Source organism: Hordeum vulgare, chromosome 5H (assembly GCF_904849725.1).
Source record: "Hordeum vulgare subsp. vulgare chromosome 5H, MorexV3_pseudomolecules_assembly, whole genome shotgun sequence".
Lineage (NCBI taxonomy): Eukaryota > Viridiplantae > Streptophyta > Magnoliopsida > Poales > Poaceae > Hordeum > Hordeum vulgare.
In genome coordinates this window covers 454,018,148-454,037,344 of record NC_058522.1, presented here as the reverse complement: position 1 = coordinate 454,037,344, position 19,197 = coordinate 454,018,148, and the positions used below count along the sequence as shown (strand labels likewise).

The following is a 19,197-nucleotide window of genomic DNA, read 5'->3' as shown; positions in this document are numbered from 1 at the left end:
TCCGTTTTTTTTCTAAGGACTAAACATGGACTAGAGGTCATTAAATGACATGCAAAAAGACCATGTTATCCCTAGTAATATACTAGAAGTCATTAAATGACATGCTAAAAGTAGGGACACTGTTGGAAAAAGTGTCAAAAAAGTCACAAAAAGTCCCTCCCATAGTGACTTCTTTCTTTAGTCCCAACTACCCCATTTTAGTCCCTAAAAATTCCTCCTGTTTCTTTCCCATGGGACTAAAAGGGATTTTTTTTTAGTCCCTACACCAAAAAGTCCGTGAACCTCAAGTAACCAGACAGAGCAGCCTAGGCTTCGTTCCTCTTCTAAGGCCTTCCGTAATGCATTGTCTCTTAGCGCGGTATCCTAAGTAGTATACGATCGTTAGATACAGCCATCCTAATGTATTGTATGTTAAGTGTCGTATCTTAGTAAGCATGTATTTAATGATTTTGGCCTCATACTAATATGTGATTGGTCTAACAAGTTATTTTGCCTATGATACCATGCAAGAGCCGTATCCTAAATAAGATACAACAACCTCCTCTTTCCTTAATAAATATAGTGCCACGTCAGCATTTTGCCTATGATATTGTGCCAAGATACTACCATTACGGAAGGCCTAAACATGCCTTTTCGCGGGGGGCAAAAGACCCTACTTTTCCTAATCGTTCTTTCACACACAAAAAAAAAGATATCTTCACAGTTCGTTTGGCACACATAGCTCCGCCGCTGACGGTAACACCAGCACTAGTGGAAAGCTCGTTTTGCACACGGTCGTATGCATATCTTGGACCATCAGGTCGCATGTGAATCACCAACACGGCGTCCATTGGTATGCAAAAAATATCTGGAACATCAGGTCTCATGTGGATCAGCAAACAACATTCAAATTTCAACGTAAAGAGACTTTTTTTAATCTACTTCCTCTGTACCAAATGTAGTTGGGAAGAAATAAACTAGTTAGTCTCCAACTACAATTATTTTTGTTGGGATCAGCAAACAACTAAACTAGTTCTCCCCAACTATAATTATTTTGGTACAGAGAAAGTAGTTCTAAAGCCCTTTTATTTCCATGGGCAATGAGGAAGGATTCTCCCCAAGACAGGATTCTTTGCTTACATTCCAAGGTGGGAATGGGTGACAAAATTTATCAAAAATCAGAATGGAGACCAATGTGCCACATGACAGTACGCGACCAAAATAATGAGGAAAAATCTAGATGCACATTGATCTAAGGTTGCTACAGTTATAAAATTAGCCATATATTTCTGGCAGGTTGAATCAACTGCATTATTATTTAATAATCTTCACGCGAAGAGGTTGACCACACAGCCTACAAGCATACAACTAGGATGAATCACCATATTTAATTTTTTGCCACCGTAGAAACCGAGAATGTCTGCATACCGAAGAAAAACGAGCCTCTTCTAAAGATAAACACAACAGGAGGAACTCAGTTCCATCCACCAACAAGATTGCTCCATAATGAAAAGCTGGTCATCGACTCTAGCTAGAAAAGATCGGATCATAAGACGGTAGAAGCTTCCATCTCATTTCGTCTTTAGCGCGACGCACGTGATCTCACTCAAGCATCGGACTTAGCTGATCTCACCTTCATCCTTGAGCAAGAAGCCGCTCCACAGCAGCGAGGTCTCCTCCTTCGAGCAGGCCGTGGTGACGATGGTCACGTTGAACCCTCCAATGGTCTCGAAGATCTCGAAATGGTCCTCTATCTCCGGGGAGAACTCACAGAACTCCGTCGCCATGAAGAACTTGACGCAGTTCCCCTGCTCGAACGCCACCTTGGAATCCAGCATCGACATCACTGTCAGGACCCTGACCAGGAAGTTGTACATCCCGTGCCCACGGATGATGCTCTGCCTAAGGGACACGGCGTCTTTCTGGGACCCCAGGTATGCATTGGTCGCCTTCCCTTTCAGATGGGCGGGCAGCTCCGCCTGTATGCATCTCTGGCCGCACAGAATCTCCATGGCCAGTTTCCCAAACTGGATTTTGGCACCGGTGGTAGACTTGGGCACCAGTCTGATCTCAAACAACCCAGGGACCTCCATGGTGTTGGTGTGGTTCAGTTTGAGCAACAGATCCTCACGCAACACATCTTCGTAGTGGAAATGGAGTGGGAACATCATGGCTTTTCCGCTTTTCGAGCCCTTGGCCTTTTTGCCCACCCGCCGTTTCTGCACAAACAGATTATTTATTAGCAATTTCTACCAGAAGCATCACTACTAATCCACTACAATTGAAGTTGTCATCATCATCAGCAAATCACAATATTAGATCAATTGAACATCACATGATTAACTGCACTTCATCACTGCATAACCCTCTTACATTTTTCTCTTATGCTTCCCCATTTAAATACTTGTACAAAAAGTTTTAGTTAAATCTGCATGCAGGTTATAGATGAAGAATATATGTTGATGACATGTGTCACCACATATTATATTTTCTGATCTCTGCTCAATTCTTCAGATATCCTCATCTCTACATGATATTTTCCACAGAATGTCTGCTGTTTCCTAAACTAGCAGACCGTCCATATGAGATTCAATAGATACAATATGGGCAACCAGTAGAAGCATGTTTCTATCGAGCAGAATTTAGTTCGAGTTTTCATATTTATTTTCTATTTACAATCTTATGCAAAAGTTTTGGCCAAGAAAATGTTTAAACTCCTGCTGTTAATCTATATATGTAGTTATATACAGCACATCTGGTTTCAATCATGCTTGACCTAAATTAGTTTAGTACTTGGATGTCAGTTCCATTTTACATTAACTTGATGGAAAAGTCACCTCTAACCGCTAAAGATACGGAAACCAACTATAATACATGATCACTGAATCAACTGAACTATTTCTACTCCCTTTTCTCTACCATCACTTTTAAACCCTTCTTTTATCCAGGCCAGTCATCTGGCACGTGCAAGAATTCAGACTGTCAGTTAGCACGCATAGCATGTTATTCTCTTTTGACACTCTTCCCTGTTTTTATTGGATGCAGGATCCAACGATATGAACGTTGATACTGCCCTAGCGATAAAGAATCGGTGCAAAATTTCTCTGCTGTAAGGCATATGCTAATCCAGTTGTGATGGTGGTATACTGTCTCGAAAGACAGTCCACTACGTGCATGAATACCCAGTCCTTGTTTGTTGTGCTCTGTTTTTGGTGAAGTACAAGGCATATAATGTCTACCAAGATCAGAATGCATGTATTCATGGATAGTTCTTTATATATACACATAAAGTAGCGCAGTACAATTTAACACATTATGGTGTGTGGTTCAATTTAACAAATGCAATGTATCGCCAGGATAGAATAGACCCAGAATCTCCCCTTGGCAATAGCATTCTGGTTTTCTGGTGCTATTCTAATTCCTCGGTTTTAATTATCTAATGTACTCGCATTTACCCGGACCAAGAAAAAGAGGTATTATTTTCTCTCTGTACTAAACTATCTCCATATGGAGATATCAGCTAATTATACACATATTATAGTATTAAAGCAACATTTTGAAGTGGTTCTAAACAAAACATCAGCCAGGGCCTCACTTGCCGGCCCAGCAAAGCACGTGTATTCTGCTAGCTGCTACTCATATGCAAATGGACCCTACACTCACACACAATTAGCAGAACATGAGAGATTCAGGGAGGGGAGTAACACACCTGCTCTTCCATGACAGGGACACCTGAAGCGGCATCATCTGCTGCAGGGCTTGAGCTGCACACATATGGAACGAACAACTCATTAAGCTCTTTGTGCAAGGAAGAGTGAGGCTGGCATCAGAGACTGGAGATGGTAACAAGAGATGTACCTGAAGGCGCGGGCGAGTGGTGCAAGCCTCGAAAGCAGATGAGGCACGCCAGCGTGCTGGTGCGCCCTGGAGGCCGCCTGATCAATCAGACCACACGCAGTAAAACACATCAGATCAGTTGAAAGATGTTGTGAATCAGTGTCCACCTTCAGTTGTAAAGAAAGAGGTGAAAGAAACGCGGGGGAGGGGCGCCTGACCTGAGAGATGGTGGCAGAGGCGAGTGCATGGCCGGACCTGGACGCGGCGATGAGAGATCTGATGGACATGGCTGCTTGCGCTTAAGCTTTCTCGGCGGCAGCGACCTGTGGAGACAGAGAGGAGGAGAAAGTGATGAGGAGCCCCGTGGACCTTGCGGGTTGGAATGGGTATTGCAACAGCTTTCAGTCATGAACAAGGTAGACAAGTTAAAAAATGGGGCGTTGCTCATCCTAAGCTGGTTGCGGCGATTCGTGTCTCTCGAGCATCTGACCGTAGCTGATCAGAAATCCTAACCATTTAACTACCATGGTCATGTATGTACACGGAACAGCAACCAAGCCTGCAGCTCGCAGTGTTAGCATTTGCGGTTTTCTTGGTGACGTATATAAATCTAGACACCGACTGTTGCCTAAACTGTTTATAAATGATGGCATTCAGATAAATGAGCCTAGCCCAACAGTAAAAACACCATCATTTAAGAGATATAAACATGCTTGCACCTCCGACACACTTGAATCTCTAACAAACTACTCCCTCATTCATTTATTTATGAACATCAACTGCACGCAACCAGTTTTATCATGGGACCATATATATGCAACTATGCAAGAACATTTGTAAAAAGGAACCATGGGCCAAATAGGCGCATCAGAAGGGCAATGGGTCATCATTTGTAATCCAAGTAAAAGTACAGTAGTTGGCAGCAGCGGCAGCTTCCAGATGAAAAGAAGCCCCTAATCAGCTCAGAAATGCACGGACAGACCATGGAGCACATTGAGGGGAGAAACGTGGGATGAGGAGAGTTGGGGCCGGTATTGGGCAACCGGGGGAGGGGAAGGGGCGACGGTGGAGCAGCATCCGGCGGCAGTCAGAGGGAGAGGGGGAGAAGGTGAGCTACGTGGGGGAGGGGGAGAAGGAATGGGGGCGCGCCGGTAGACGGGGAAGAGTGGGGGCGCTGACCTCTGCGGCGGCGATGGCCACCAGACCCGTGCGGCGGCGGCGGCGTGATCTGGGAGTGGGAGTGGGGGCGGCGAGAAGACAATGGGTGTCGTCGTCGTGTCACAGGGTCGCAAGGGGCGGCTGGGCCAGCCCAACAACGGCGGGCTCTGCTGGGCTTCCTTTTCCCTCTTCCCCTCGAAAACACACGCAATTCGTCAAGTCCGGTTTCTCTCAAAATCCTAAGGGCTACTAGCAACTTACACGGCTTAAAATTATCAAAATCATTTCCCTTCATTCTTTCCAGGCAATTCAACTTCATTTTTTTTATCATCTGCGGAGATATGTATGTGCCTGGCTAGAATTCACACGTCTTTCGCAATTCAAATTTCTTTCACTACGACCCAACCTCCCCCCAAATATGGCCTGAGAAAAATATATTTTTTTATCTTTGTATTAATGATGTGGATAGTTTATACTTCCTCCGTTCCTAAATATAAGACATTTTAGATATTGCACTATAAACTACATACGGATGTACACGGACATATTTTAGAATGTAGATTCACTCATTTTGCTCCGTATGTAGTCTCCTATTGTAATCTTTAAAAAGTCTTATATTTTAAAACGGAGGGAGTACATCATAACCTTATGTTTTCGGTCAATCTGCCACCTTAAGATCGAGCATCTCCAACGACCAACGGCATACAAGAAAATCATAGTTGTGACAACAAAACAACTGTTATTTTTTTTGTTTTTAGGATCGAAAAAGTCTCCAAGCCTCCAATAACAAACCAGTCTACAAGGGGACCAAATTTTCTTGTCACAAAATAAAATGGTGCGCCGGGCCAAACTGCTGACCCTGTGAAACAAGAAATATCAGATTTACAAGGTTCCCAGAGCGAACGAGAATCGCCTCCGGCCACCCCTCCGAGGATGCCACACCTTGACCTCCGGTCTCCCTCACGTCACCATTCCTTGCCACCCGGTGCTTCTTCCGTCGACGTTGCACTCCACTGGCCAAAAGTGAGCCCAACGCACCCAACGTGTTCAGCAAAAGTGAGCCCAAGGCACCCAATGTGTTCATCGAATTGCCACAAAGTTGATTTATTTTTTTATTCTGCTTCTATTGAATATGATGTAGTTGTGAATATTAATAGTCAAAATAGATAATTTTACATTGAATTGTAAGTTGCCATGAAATATGAGGCGAAATTGACATCTTCTTTCACCTTTTGGTCAGCTCGAAAAGCAGGAAATTTTATGGAGACCAAAAACCTTCTCTCTTCACACCTAAAATTTGGTCTTCAACTTTTTTGGTCAACTGTTGGAGATGCTCCAGGGAGAGACTACCCACACCCATTCCATTGTGACTTGAACATTGCAGTAATAAAAATGTTCAGAGATTCACCAGCTTGTACATAGTCATCAGTACCTAAGAGTTCAGAAGCTAGAACACACTTAAAATGCTGCAACTGGAAAAAGAAATCGTACCCTAAGAATAGCACACAGGCAGAAATCACGGCTTACAATATGGGATCAGCCATGGACAAGCGGATATATACATCCAATCAGCGTGCGAGCTTTTCTATACGACGGGAGCTGTACCAAGCATTGAACAAGCGAATGCATTTGATCCACCCGTCACCTTCTCTTCCTAGATCACAACATGGTCCGAGGAACCAACTCCTTTTTCGACACAGAATCAGCATCTGTGGACAGATGAAACAACATGAGCTTTCTATATGAGCAAATATATCAGCTGCAGCATGTGACGCATTAAGTCGACATTGGATATTATCAAGAAGGTACCTATCACATTGCACAGTAATGATGTGTATTACCTGAAAAGAACCTACCAACCAGGGATAAGCCTTCAAATATGTACTACTTTGCAAGCATCCTCATGAGCAAATGGCATGAAGACACAAGCTGAAATTTCTATGTGTGCATTTGATTATGCAACCCAGAGTTCACACGATATGAATGCACTATGCTGAGGTTTCCATTCAACAAAAATATTCAGAAGGGAAACAAGGTTGTGTCAGATGCAAGATGCAGATGCAGAGGAAACAATGATGAGGCTAAAAAGGGTGCAGATGAAGAAAGGATATGATACGGATCAAATACATTCTGATCAGGAAAACAAAAGCAAAAGCTCAATGGTAAAACTTTTGTGTTTTATGTCTTGGTAATATGTTTTCTTATGAGAATAAAGTAACTTATCCAGATCAGTTGAAAGTAATAATAAATATAATATCCTCATGCCTATGATAATGAAAACAAGGTTATGGCAGATGCAAGAGTGGAGGAGCTTCAAGAGGCAGATGCAGAGCAATAATGAAGCTAAAAAGGCGTAGATGAAGAAAGGATACATTTACAACTGAGAAACCTGCTTAAATAAATTCTGACGAGGCAAAAGTAAAATCTAAGTGGTGCATACATGTACAACTTTTGTTCTGTTTTGTTTTATGTCTTGGTAATATTTTTCTCTGTAAGAATAAAGTTACTGTCCAGATCAGCTGAACATAACAGCAGTTTTCAACAGCAGAACAATAGACATACAACCCAAATTAATAGTTCCACTGGATTGACCAAGGCAATCTACATTCATATGTGTGACTACTAGATGAACTGTCTGTGTTTTATACTAGTGATTTATGGAGTAACCTGCAGTGGATTGCAATAACAACAAGAAAAAAAAACTGCCCAAACTACCTCATTTCTTTGAAAACTGTTGTTCGGAGCAGAAACTCGGGGCTGTTGTAATATGATGATTTCTACTTATACGCAGGCCATATATAAAAATAAAGGAATTGGAAATATATTGGAGACGACAATCAATTGGAAATGATGCAAACAACTAGACAAACTCATATAGTAAATGCCTGAACCTTATTTCTTTGTTGTATAACACTGTGACCAAGTTAAATAAAATTAAGCAAAGAGTACATAACACACGCTCACCGCTTCATATAGTTGGCGCACACAATGATGGAGGGAAACCAGCGTATAGTCGTCTAGGTGAGTGTGTGCCAAGCGCAGCGAACAGCTCAACCTGCAATGTCTTCAAGTTCACCGAAAAGAATCCAAACTTCATCTTCTCCTGTGAAGATGCGTCGTACATCGCGTATACGAGCAGGTATCCCCCGGCTACACCAACCAGACTCACATACTTTACTGGCAACGGGATGACCTTCTCAAAGTGCCATTGGTTATTTGTCAGAATGGAATACTGGAGACAACATCGGTCATTGCCATAACCTTTAGTGAGCATCCCGAGCATTCCTTTTGCCGCCTCAACAACAACAAAACTATCGCTCCGTTGTCTAGATTTGATAGCAGAGAACTCCATTGCACGCAAGTTAAGCACAAGTAACTCACACCGCTTATGCAAACGCCAATAGAAGCATCCGTGGACAAACTGACGACTGGAGAGCCCAGGCTCAGACTTCACAAATGAAGCAAGCGTAGCACAAACACCCCATTGGTCATAAGTAAGAACATGCCACTGTCCATCCAAAGAGGAGAAGATCAGAAGCAGCAGATTGCTTCGGCATTGCACCAAACATATCACCCTGAATGACAAGGGGTCCTCCGCATGCTCGCCGGGCGCAAGGAAAGTCTCCATGTCGAAGAGATCCTGTATATGGACCAGCGCTTTCAGGTCTCCGGGACGGCCAGGTCCCTGGTCAGAAATTCATGGTACACCTTGAAGCCGCTTCCATTCCCGACGGGGACACCGGCCATGAGGGCACGCCCGTCAAAGAAGTCAACCGAACTCCAGGTGCGGCCGGCGGCGGAGGGGAGGAAGGAGGAGCAGGAGAAATCGAAGCCGGCGAAGGAGCGGGCGGGGGCGGCGGAGGGGTGCGGCGGCTGGGCCGGGACGAAGGGTATGTGGTCGTGGAGGATGCCGACGAGAGGCGGCGTGTGGAGGGCGCGGTAGCGGCGCAGGAAGGCGTGGCCGGCGATGACGCGGCGGAAGGAGGGGCAGGCGGCCGAGGCGCGCGCGAGGTCGGCGGCGGCCGGGAGGCGGAGGAAGATGTCCTCGAGCAGCGCGTCCGGGGCGTCGGCGACGCACGGCGCGGGCGGGGCCATCACGGTGGTCGGGCGGCGGGGATTTGGCCTGGCCTTCGGGAGGGACGGCGTGGAGCTCCTCTTCTCGCGGGAACGGCGGCACCGCCGTTTCTTGGCCGCCGCGTCGCCCCGCTCCCCCGCCCGCTGTTGCGCCGCCGTGCCCTGCTCCGTCAGGGGGCCGGGGTCAACAGCGCGCCGGCCCTCTCCCTCCACCGGCCGCTCCTCCGGCGGGTCACTTGCCTAGCGCCGCCGGGGGAGTGAGGAAGCGAGAAGGAAATGGGGAAATGGGGCCAAGGGTTTGGGGGGAGTTGGCTGAGCCAACCTGGTTTTGGCAACAGGGGTATTTTGGAAACGGTTGGTTTGCTAGCTCACCTACCTTAGGCCCACTCCATCCCACGACCCAATCCGGTTCAGTTCTATCCATTTGAGGCAAAACGGACAAAGCCAACGGCCCAGCGCGCGTTGTCATGGACGCATCTTATCCGGTTTGGGTCCTCGCAAACAGCGAGCGGACGCGCTCGAGCCCTCTTCTCGTCCGTGTCGGGGACGCGTGGCAGCCGGCCAGCTACCTCCCTTACTGCGCACATCCGGTAGGCCCCGTCTATCATCCATTCATCAGGCGGGCGGTCGCCGTCCTTCTTTATGGGGAAGCCGTGGACCGGCACAGTGCACGCGCCCACTCTACTCCTGGTGCCTCCTCGGGACCGACACCAAACCCTAGCTTTCTCCCCCTCCCTCGAGCTCACCGACCGCCGGCAACAATGGGGTGATGGAACACCAACGACAAGGGGAAGGGGGCGCACGACCATGAGGCTGGGTGCTCGTCCGGCCGCCGCCAGCGTCGCCAACCTTCAAGGGGTCGTCCGCCCACCTGTGGACGATGCCGCCGTACATCGACCTCACCGGCGACGATAACGACAACAGCGGCGCCTGAAGACGGCGACGGACACGGCAGCAGCGCGGGAAGGCGCATTTTATCTGTTTTTTAATTATGTTAATTAAGGACTATGGGTCGTGCGGCCGTTGAACAATGTTTTACTCATGTATAATTATTAATGTTTGTGTTTTATATTATTAGAGTTGGTGGTGGTGGTGGTGGCCGGGGGCGAGGGAGGAGCTGGCGAGGAGGGGGTTGGCCTGTGGTGGTGGTGGTGCGCGGGGGGAGGCGGCCGACGGCGGGGTCGGCCTCCACAGCTCGATCCCTCCTGGATCGAGTGGGAGAGGGAGGCTGAGCGAGGGAGAGGGGGCTCGTGGGGGCTGTGGGAGGGAGTGAGGGAGGGTGAGGGTTAGCTAGGGTTTGGGATGGGGTTAAATACCACAGTGTGTGGGGTGGGCCGGTGGGCCGGTTGGCCCAGTTGGGCCGGGGGAGAGGGGGCCTTTTTGTGACAGCCCGAGACCGATGCCCCAAAAGATTGCCCCTTTAGTCTGTGGTTTCCGTGTGTTTATTTTAATTGTCGCATCATGCGCATCATCTGCATTGCATCGGCATCCCATTGCCGCCAGTTTTCAAACTTGCATCCGTTATTAGTTGTCGGTTCTCTCCGTGTTCATCGCAATCGGAGTCCGTTTGGTACCCGAACGGTCGACCGTAGCGGCACCGTCCTCGGTTATTCATCGGACGTGTTTCGGTGTTTTAAAACTCGTTGCCGGGTTGCCCGTTTTCCCTCTCATCTCCGGCTAGCCACTCTACACAACCACTTAAACCGGGGCGAAAAACTGCTAAACCTAGCCCCCCATTGTTATAAATAGACCCATGCCATTTTTAGCAGCCACTCTCTCTCCCTCAAAATACGTGCCCACCTAACCCTAGCGGCCACTCCCATAGTGTCGTGGTTTTGTCACGACAGATGTCCTCGTGCAAGGACTTAGGTGTGAGGCCATCGCAACCATGTGGCGGCTTGAGAGGGGTTGGTCGGAATCGAGAGACGCGAGTTTACCCAGGTTCGGCCCCTCCGATGGAGGTAAAAGCCTACGTCATGCTTGTGCTTCATTGATGAAGATGATGATCTCAATTACAAGGGTGCAGACTCGCCACCTCTAATCTCGTGGGTGTCTAATCTGTCTATCTCATGATTTGTCTTGTCTAGACCTAAGTTGTGAATCTTTTCTAACTTAACTCTTCTCTCTTGGGGCGCCTTACCCCTCCTTATATAGGTGGAAGGGGTAAGTTTACATGTAGAGTCCTACTAGGAGTAGGAATAGGACTAGTCTCTCTTGAATCCTAATTCGGGTCTTGTTTCCTTTGTGAGGGAGTCTCTCCTCTTCTTGGGCCTTCTCTTGTGAGCCGGCCCTCTTGACCTCCCTATGAGCCGCCTTATGCCAGGGTGCAAGCCGGTCTTGGGCCTTCGTCATTTGTCTGAGTCGCCTACGGGGTAATCTATGAGTCGCCCGCTAGGTCACTGCTCAATCGCCGATGAGTCGCCAAGTCCTTGGCGGGTCATACTTCAAGCCGGGTTACACTGCGGGGTATATCCCCGACATTAGCCCCCAGATTAGCTTGAATTTATTCGTGGTAAGCTCCTGAAATAAGAATAATAAATATGTTAAGGGACCGGCTTGCTCCTTTGTCCGGCTTGATTTACTGAAGCGGCTCCTTCAAAAACCCGGGTTTGTCCTTTGAACTGTCTTCAATCATTTTGCAAGTATGTGTCCTCCATAATAAAATACATATGCCACTGAATCGGCCTCCAATGCTTTGGCTTGATGAAAATTTTGGGAATAAGAAATCCACACAATGTTGAACCGGCTTCTCTTGCTTCGGCGGGTTATGACTGACAATGGCGGGTCATGATTGCTAATGGCGGGTCATCATTATTGGTGGTGCCCCGTCAAACAACTGAACTCCAATTGACTATGTCGAATTATTGGGGATAAAGAAATCCGTGTGATGTTGAGACGGTCTTTCAATGCTTCAGCTAGATAAAAATATGTTGAACCGGTCTCTCAATACTTCACCTCCATGACGAAATGAAATATGCTCTTCAATTTTTTGATATATCCATATTACCTGTAGCCCCCAAGGATCGGGTCATCAGTGTGTGATGGGTCGGGTATTCAATTTGAACCTCATGATCAATGAAACAACTTAGTGTTGAAGCCCCCAAGTGTCGGGTTGTCTTGCCTGCGGCAACCTGTGACTTTAGAAATTATGATCTAAATAGTGTAGCCCCCAAGTGACGGGTCATTATAAAAATGATGAGCCGGTTCTTCCTTGAATCCATACTTGAATAAAGAGCGACCTGTAGCCCCCAGGGCCGGCTTATCTCCTTGAAATAGTCGGGTCTATTGATGATGTGATGATTTGAAAGAGCAGTTTGCATTAGCCCCCAAGTGTCATGGTGCATGCTTGGAGCGGCATGGGACTTGCATACTTTGATGTAATCTTGATTTGAATAATGTAGCCCCCAAGTGCCGGGTTGTGTGCCTGCAGCGACTCGGGGCTATTGCTTCCATTGTAGAATAAAATCATATCCACTCTGTGAGCTGATGATGCCTTTGTGATAAAAGAAATCCTTGATCGTGGTTGCAATGTAACCCGACAAATATATCCTTGATAAATCCATATGTTTGAGAAATCCATAAGTGTTGTAGTTTACTACAGAGCGCAAGTTTGAAGAAATCCAAGGGCCGGTCAATTAGATGACTCGGCATTATATGTGATAGGGCGGCTCTTCGACAATAGTCAATTATTCCGAGCTGGCTTAAAAACCCCAATCATTTAACATTGGTTATGATAAACCATGATGAAAATCTAGCCAGATTGGCTATTCAAAGATTTATTTGCACCTGCAAGAATTTATGCTTTGACCCGGTTTGAAGACCGGCATGATATGTATGATGATATGTATGTATGATGCATGATGCAATGCAAGATGATGCATGTATATGACAAAATAGTACTGGTTTATGAGAGACTTGAATCTTACTTCAATGAAACTAGCTTGATAGTCACCGGTTTATCCTCGCTCTCTGTAAGCCGGCATTCACGACCAATCGATGTTTTAACCTGAAAGTCAGGGCCAAATGGATGACTTATCGAGAGTACACGGGGTTCGGAGTAGCATCATGCAGACATGCAGGTTTAACCAAGTTTCAAAGAAGGCGGCTTAATAGCCCATGGAATATCCTCGCTTTCTGTAAGCCGGCACTCACGACCAATCAATGTTTTAACCTGGATAGTTCAGGGTCCAACTGGATTGACATATCGAGAGTACATGGGGTTCGGAGTAGCATCATGTAGACAGACAGGTTTGACCAAGAAGGTGGCTTAATGGCACATGGAGTATCCTCGCTTTCTGAAAGCCGGCACTCACGACCAATCGATGTTTTAACCCGGATAAGTTCAGGGTCCATATGGATTGACTTATCATGAAACGGAGTACACAGGGTTCGGAGTAGCATCATGCAGACAGGCGGGTTTAACCATGAATTCTTGCCATTAAGTCGGGCGCCCATGTTTGAACTGCGCATCGTGGCAACTTGTCCTCTTGGGCGACTTTAAAATTCCTGCCAATGAAGGAGGGCACCCATGTTTGAACGGCACATCATGGTGACTCGTCCTCTTGGGCGACTTTAAAATGCCTGTCAATGAAGCAGGGCACCCATGTTTGAACGGCGCATCATGGCGACTCATCCTCTTGGGCGACTTTAAGATGCCCGCCAATGAGGCAATAGCCCTCGGGGCCGGGTTATCTTCCCTGCAATGACCCGGGGTTCTTGAATTATTCAGCATGGTTGGATCTGTCAAGCCATGTCTGTGTAGCCCTCGAGTCTTAAGTCGACTCAAGGAGGCGGCTTGAGAATCTCCATACTTGATTGGGACATAAGTCGACATAGGGTTGATGGTGAATAATGGACTTTTGACTCGTGCTTAATTCTCAGGTAGTCCGGCTCTGGTGATTCCTTCAGGGACATTTTCCTTTTCTTTTTGTTGCTTGCTTTGAATTGTCGGCTCGATGATGGCTGACTCAAATTGTAGCTTCACCAGGGATGTTTCCATCATGACAAACTCTCCTGTTACTTTTGATATGCTTTGCTCCAATATTGTTGGGGGAGACGGGCCGCAGAGGCGACTTGTATGCATCTGTTGGGCGGCTGTATAGGTGAGCACCGCACCAATATGTTTGACGGAGAAACAAACCATAGGGACGACGGCTTGCACGCATCTGTTGGGCGGCTCGTATAAGCGAGCACCGCACCGATATGTTGACGTCGTCCGGACCGCGAGGGCGGCGTCTTGCATCCTTATATTGGGCGGCTCGTACAAGCTAGCACTGCACCAGCGGGTTGATGTAAACCACACCATGGGGGCGGCGACTCGCGTCCGTCTGTTGGGCCGCTCATACAGGCGAGCACTGCATCACCAGGTTGAGTTGAGTGCGAGAGTTGTTTGGCTATTTGGCACGGACTCGAGAATCGGCCGCGGCATTGTAAGCCGTCTTGCTTGCGCGGTCCTGAGAATTGACCGCGTCATTGTAAGCCATCTTGGTCGCGCGAACGTGAGACTTGGCCGCTGATACGTCTCCAACGTATCTATAATTTTTTATGGTTTCATGCTATTATCTTGTCAAACTTTGGATGTTTTGTATGTCTTTTATATATTTTTTGGGACTAACTTATTAACTCAGTGCCAAGCGCCAGTTCCTGTTTTTTCCATGTTTTTGACCCCTTTCAGAGGAGATTTTGAAATGGAGCCCAAACGGAAGAAAATCCCCGAAAAGATTTTTTTTTTGGAATAAATTCCAGAAAAAATCAGGAGATCATCACGATCGCTTTTCCGCCGCCGCAAGCTTCTGTCTCCGCAAGATCCCATCTGGGGCACGTCCTGGTGCCTTGTCGGAGGGGGGATTCGGACATGGAGGGCTTCTCCATTAACACCATGACCTCTCCGATGATGCGTGAGTAGTTCACCATAGACCTACGGGTCCATAGCTAGTAACTAGATGGCTTCTTCCCTCTCTTGGATCTTCAATACAAAGTTCTCCATGATCTTCATGGAGATCTATCCGATGTAATCTTCTTTTGCGTTGTGTTTGTAGAGATCCGATGAATTGTGGATTTAAGATCAGTTTATCTATGAGTCTTATTTGAGTTTCTTCTGATCTCTCTTATGCATGATTTCATATCCTTGTAATTCTCTTCAAATTGTGGGTTTTGTCTGGCCAACTAGATCTATGATTCTTGCAATGGGAGAAGTGCTTGGTTTTGGGTTCATACCATGCGGTGACCTCACCCAGTGACAGAAGGGGTAGCGAGGCACGCATCATGTTGTTGCCATCAAGGGTAAAAGGATGGGGTTTTCATCATTGGTTTGAGATTATCCCTCTACATCATGTCATCTTGCTTAAAGCGTTACCCTGTTCGTCATGAACTCAGTACACTAGATGCATGCTGGATAGCGGTTGATGTGTGGAGTAATAGTAGTAGATGCAGAAAGTATCGGTCTACTTGTCTCGAACGTGATGCCTATATGCTTGATCATTGCCTTAGATATCGTCATGACTTTGCGCGGTTCTATCAATTGCTCGACAATAATTTGTTCACCCACCGTAATACTTGCTATTCTGAGAGAAGCCTCTAGTGAAAACTATGGCCCCCAGGGTCTACTCCACACCATATTTTCAGCCTTACACTTTTTACTTTGTTGCACTTTCCGCTTTCAGATCTCACTTTGCAAACAATCTTGAAGGGATTGACAACCCCTTTGAAGCGTTGGGTGCAAGCTTGCTTGTGTTTGCGCAGGTACTCTGGACTTGACGAGACCCTCCTTCTGGATCGATACCTTGGTTCTCAAACTGAGGGAAATACTTACTGCTCCTGTGCTGCATCACCCTTTCCTCTTCAAGGGAAGAACCAACGCAAGCCCAGCCTCTGTCAACGTGTCAACTTCTGGCGCTGTTGTTTGTGGGATAGCAGAAGGATTTTTGGCGCCGTTGCCAGGAAGGACTTTTGTTGCCGTAGCAGAAGGATTTCTAGCGCCGTTGCTGGGGAGGAAGATCAAGTCAAGAACTCATCCAAGTAGGTTTCGCAAACTCATCTCTTGCATTTACTTTGTTTGCCAGTTGCCTCTCGTTTTCCTCTCCCCACTTCACCAATTTGCCTTTTTTCTTTCGCCTTCTCGTTCGCCCTTTTCTTTCGCCCTTTTTCTCGCCTGCTTTTTGCTTGTGTGCTTGCTTGCTTGCTGAAGTCACCATGAGCGAAAACACCAAACTTTGTGACTTCTTGAATACTAATAATAATGATTTTATTAGTACTCCGATTGCTCCCGCCACTAGTGCGGAGTCACACAAAATCAATGCCGCTTTGCTGAATCTTGTTATGAAAGAGCAATTCTCTGGCCTTCCTAGTGAACATGCTGCATCCCATCTCAATACCTTTATTGAGCTTTGCGATATGCAAAAGAAAAAAAGATGTTGATAATGACGTGATTAAATTGAAGCTTTTTCCTTTCTCGTTGCGAGATCGCGCGAAAACTTGGTTTTCTTCTTTGCCCAAAAATAGTATCGATTCTTGGGATAAGTGCAAAGATGCTTACATATCCAAGTATTTTCTACCGGCTAAGATCATCTCTCTCTGTAATGATATCATGAATTTCAAGCAACTTGATCATGAACATGTTGCACAAGCTTGGGAGAGAATGAAATTAATGATTAGAAATTGTCCCGCTCATGGCTTGAGTCTTTGGATGATTATTCAAATCTTTTACGCTGGCTTGAATTTCGCTTCTAGAAATATCTTGGACTCCGCCTCAGGTGGAACGTTCATGGAAATCACGTTAGGGGAAGCCACAAAGCTCTTAGACAACATCATGACGAACTACTCTCAGTGGCACACTGAAAGGTCACCTACTAGTAAGAAGGTACACGCTATAGAAGAAATTAACTCGTTGAGTGCTAAGATGTACGAGTTAATGAATTTGGTTGCTAGTAGAAGTGCTCCTTTGGATCCTAATGATATGCCTTTGTCTTATTTGATTGAGAGTAGCAACGCTAGCTTGGACGTTAATTTTGTTGGTAGGAATAACTTTGGCAACAACAATGCCTTTAGAGGAAACTATGTTCCTAGGCCTATTCCTAGTAACTCCTCTAATAACTTTGGCAACTCCTACAAAAATACTCATGGAAATTACAATAGATTACCGTCTGATCTAGAGAGTAATATCAAAGAGTTCATCAACTCTCAAAAGATTTTCAATGCGTCCATAGAGGAAAAACTACTCAAAATTGACGATTTGGCTAAGAACGTGGATAATATTTCTTGTGATGTTGATGCTTTGAAAGTTAGATGTGCTCCTCCCAAAATCAACATGGATTAAACTTTAAAAGCTATGCGTGTTTCCATGATTGAGAGCCAAGAAAGAACCGCCCAAATTCGTGCTAGATATGAATGGCTTAAAAAGGCGTGTTCTCGTGATGAGAATCACGAAGATCTTAAAGTGCTTGGTGTGACTCCCATTGAATCTTTGTTTTCTTGTGTCAAACCTAATGATTATGGGGCTGGATATGAATCCACTTTGGTTGAAAAGTGCCCCAATGATTCGGAGTCCATCTATCTTGATGCTAAAAGTATTAAAAGTGGAGTAGAAGACGTTAAAACTTTGAGTAGTAATGAAATTACTACCGTGAATTTCAAGGAATTCAATTATGATAGTTACTACTTGATTGAATGCATTTCTTTGATGCAATACATGTTAAACTCTCCACACGCTTATAGCCAAAACAAAGCCTTTACCGATCATATCGTCGAAGCTATGATAAAAGCTCTTGAAGAGAAACTTGAATTGGAAGTCTCTATCCCCAGAAAGCTTCATGATGAGTGAGAACCTACCATCAAAATCAAAATAAAAAACTATGAGTGCAATGCTTTGTGTGATTTGGGTGCTAGTGTTTCTGCAATTCCAAAGTCTTTATGTGATGTTCTGTGTTTTAATGAGATTGAAGAGTGTTCTCTTAATTTGCATATTGCTGATTCTACTATCAAGAAACCCATCGGAAGGATCAATGATGTTCTTATTATTGCAAATAGGAACTATGTACCCGTGGATTTCATTGTGCTTGACATTGATTGCAATCCTACATGCCCTATTATTCTTGGTAGACCTTTCCTAAGGACTATTGGTGCTATCATCGATTTGAAGGAAGAGAATATTAGATTTCAATTTCCTTTCAGGAAGGGCATGGAACACTTTCCTAGAAATAAAATAAGATTGCCTTATGAATCCATGATGAGGGCCACTTATGGTTTGAGCACCAAAGACGACGATACGTGATTATATCGCTTCTATGCCTAGCTAAGGGCGTTAAACAATAGCGCTTGTTGGGAGGCAACCCAATGAATTTATCTTTTTCTTTATGTTTTGTTGCGTCCACACTTTCATAATTCTGTTGTGATTGTGTTTTTTGTGTTTCTTTTTGTGTTTGAGTCAAGCAAAGCCTTTATGACTAGTCTTGGTAATGGTCGTTTGATCTTGGTGGAAAAAGACAGAAACTTTTCGCTCACGAGATGATTTTTCATTTTTATCCAGAAAGAGCATTTGAGTTGATTATTTTTGCTGATGATTGATATGCTTTTTTCCTAGACCGTGGTAATTGTTCAGATTTTTTGAGGTACCAGAAGTATACGAAGTATACAGATTGCTACAGACTGGTCTGTTTTTGACAGATTCTGTTTTTGTTGAGTTGGTTGCTTGTTTTGATGAAACTATGGTTAGTATCGGGGGGGGGGGGGGTACTAGCCATGGAAAAGTGAGAATACAGTATCCCATCATCAATATAGATAGAATTAAAGTTTGCTACAGTACCAAAAGAAGTGGTAGTTTGTTTTCTTTTACTAATGCTATCACAAGTTTCTGTTTAAGTTTTGTGTTGTGAAGTTTTCAAGTTTTGGGTGATGTTCTCATGGACAAAGAGATAAGGAGTGGAAAGATCTCAAGCTTGGGGATGCCCAAGGCACCCCAAGCCAAATTCAAGGATACGAAAAAGCCTAAGCTTGGGGATGCCCCGGGAAGGCATCTCCTCTTTCGTCTTCAATCCATCGGTAACCTTACTTGGAGCTATATTTTTATTCACCACATGATGTGTGTTTTTCTTGGAGCGTCTTGTATCTTAGGAGTCTTTTATTTTTGTTGTGTCACAATCATCCTTGCTGCAC

General features: G+C 45.5%; 1 protein-coding gene and 1 pseudogene across 1 annotated transcript; both read right to left on the bottom strand.

Annotated features, from left to right (window-relative positions):
* Nucleotides 1–1,246: 1,246 nt before the first annotated feature.
* Nucleotides 1,247–5,093, bottom strand: LOC123398427 (60S ribosomal protein L5, mitochondrial-like). The gene is made up of 5 exons (XM_045092899.1): nt 4,996–5,093; nt 4,035–4,139; nt 3,838–3,914; nt 3,689–3,743; nt 1,247–2,198 (listed from the first exon to the last, which is right to left on the bottom strand). The coding sequence occupies exons 2-5, from the start codon at nt 4,101–4,103 to the stop codon at nt 1,599–1,601; spliced, it is 801 nt and encodes a 266-aa protein (XP_044948834.1). The 5' UTR covers nt 4,104–4,139; nt 4,996–5,093; the 3' UTR covers nt 1,247–1,598.
* Nucleotides 5,094–5,696: 603 nt separating this feature from the next.
* LOC123396865 lies at nt 5,697–9,857 on the bottom strand (annotated as a pseudogene).
* Nucleotides 9,858–19,197: the final 9,340 nt, after the last annotated feature.

Coding starts and splice junctions, on each gene's coding strand:
- LOC123398427 (XM_045092899.1), bottom strand. CDS start 4,103: ATGTCCATCAGATCTCTCATCGCCGCGTCCAGGTCCGGCCATGCACTC. Junction 3,915..4,034: donor CCTCTGCCACCATCTCTCAG/GTCAGGCGCCCC, acceptor CTGATTGATCAG/GCGGCCTCCAGGGCGCACCA. Junction 2,199..3,688: donor TCCCTGTCATGGAAGAGCAG/GTGTGTTACTCC, acceptor CTGTTTGTGCAG/AAACGGCGGGTGGGCAAAAA.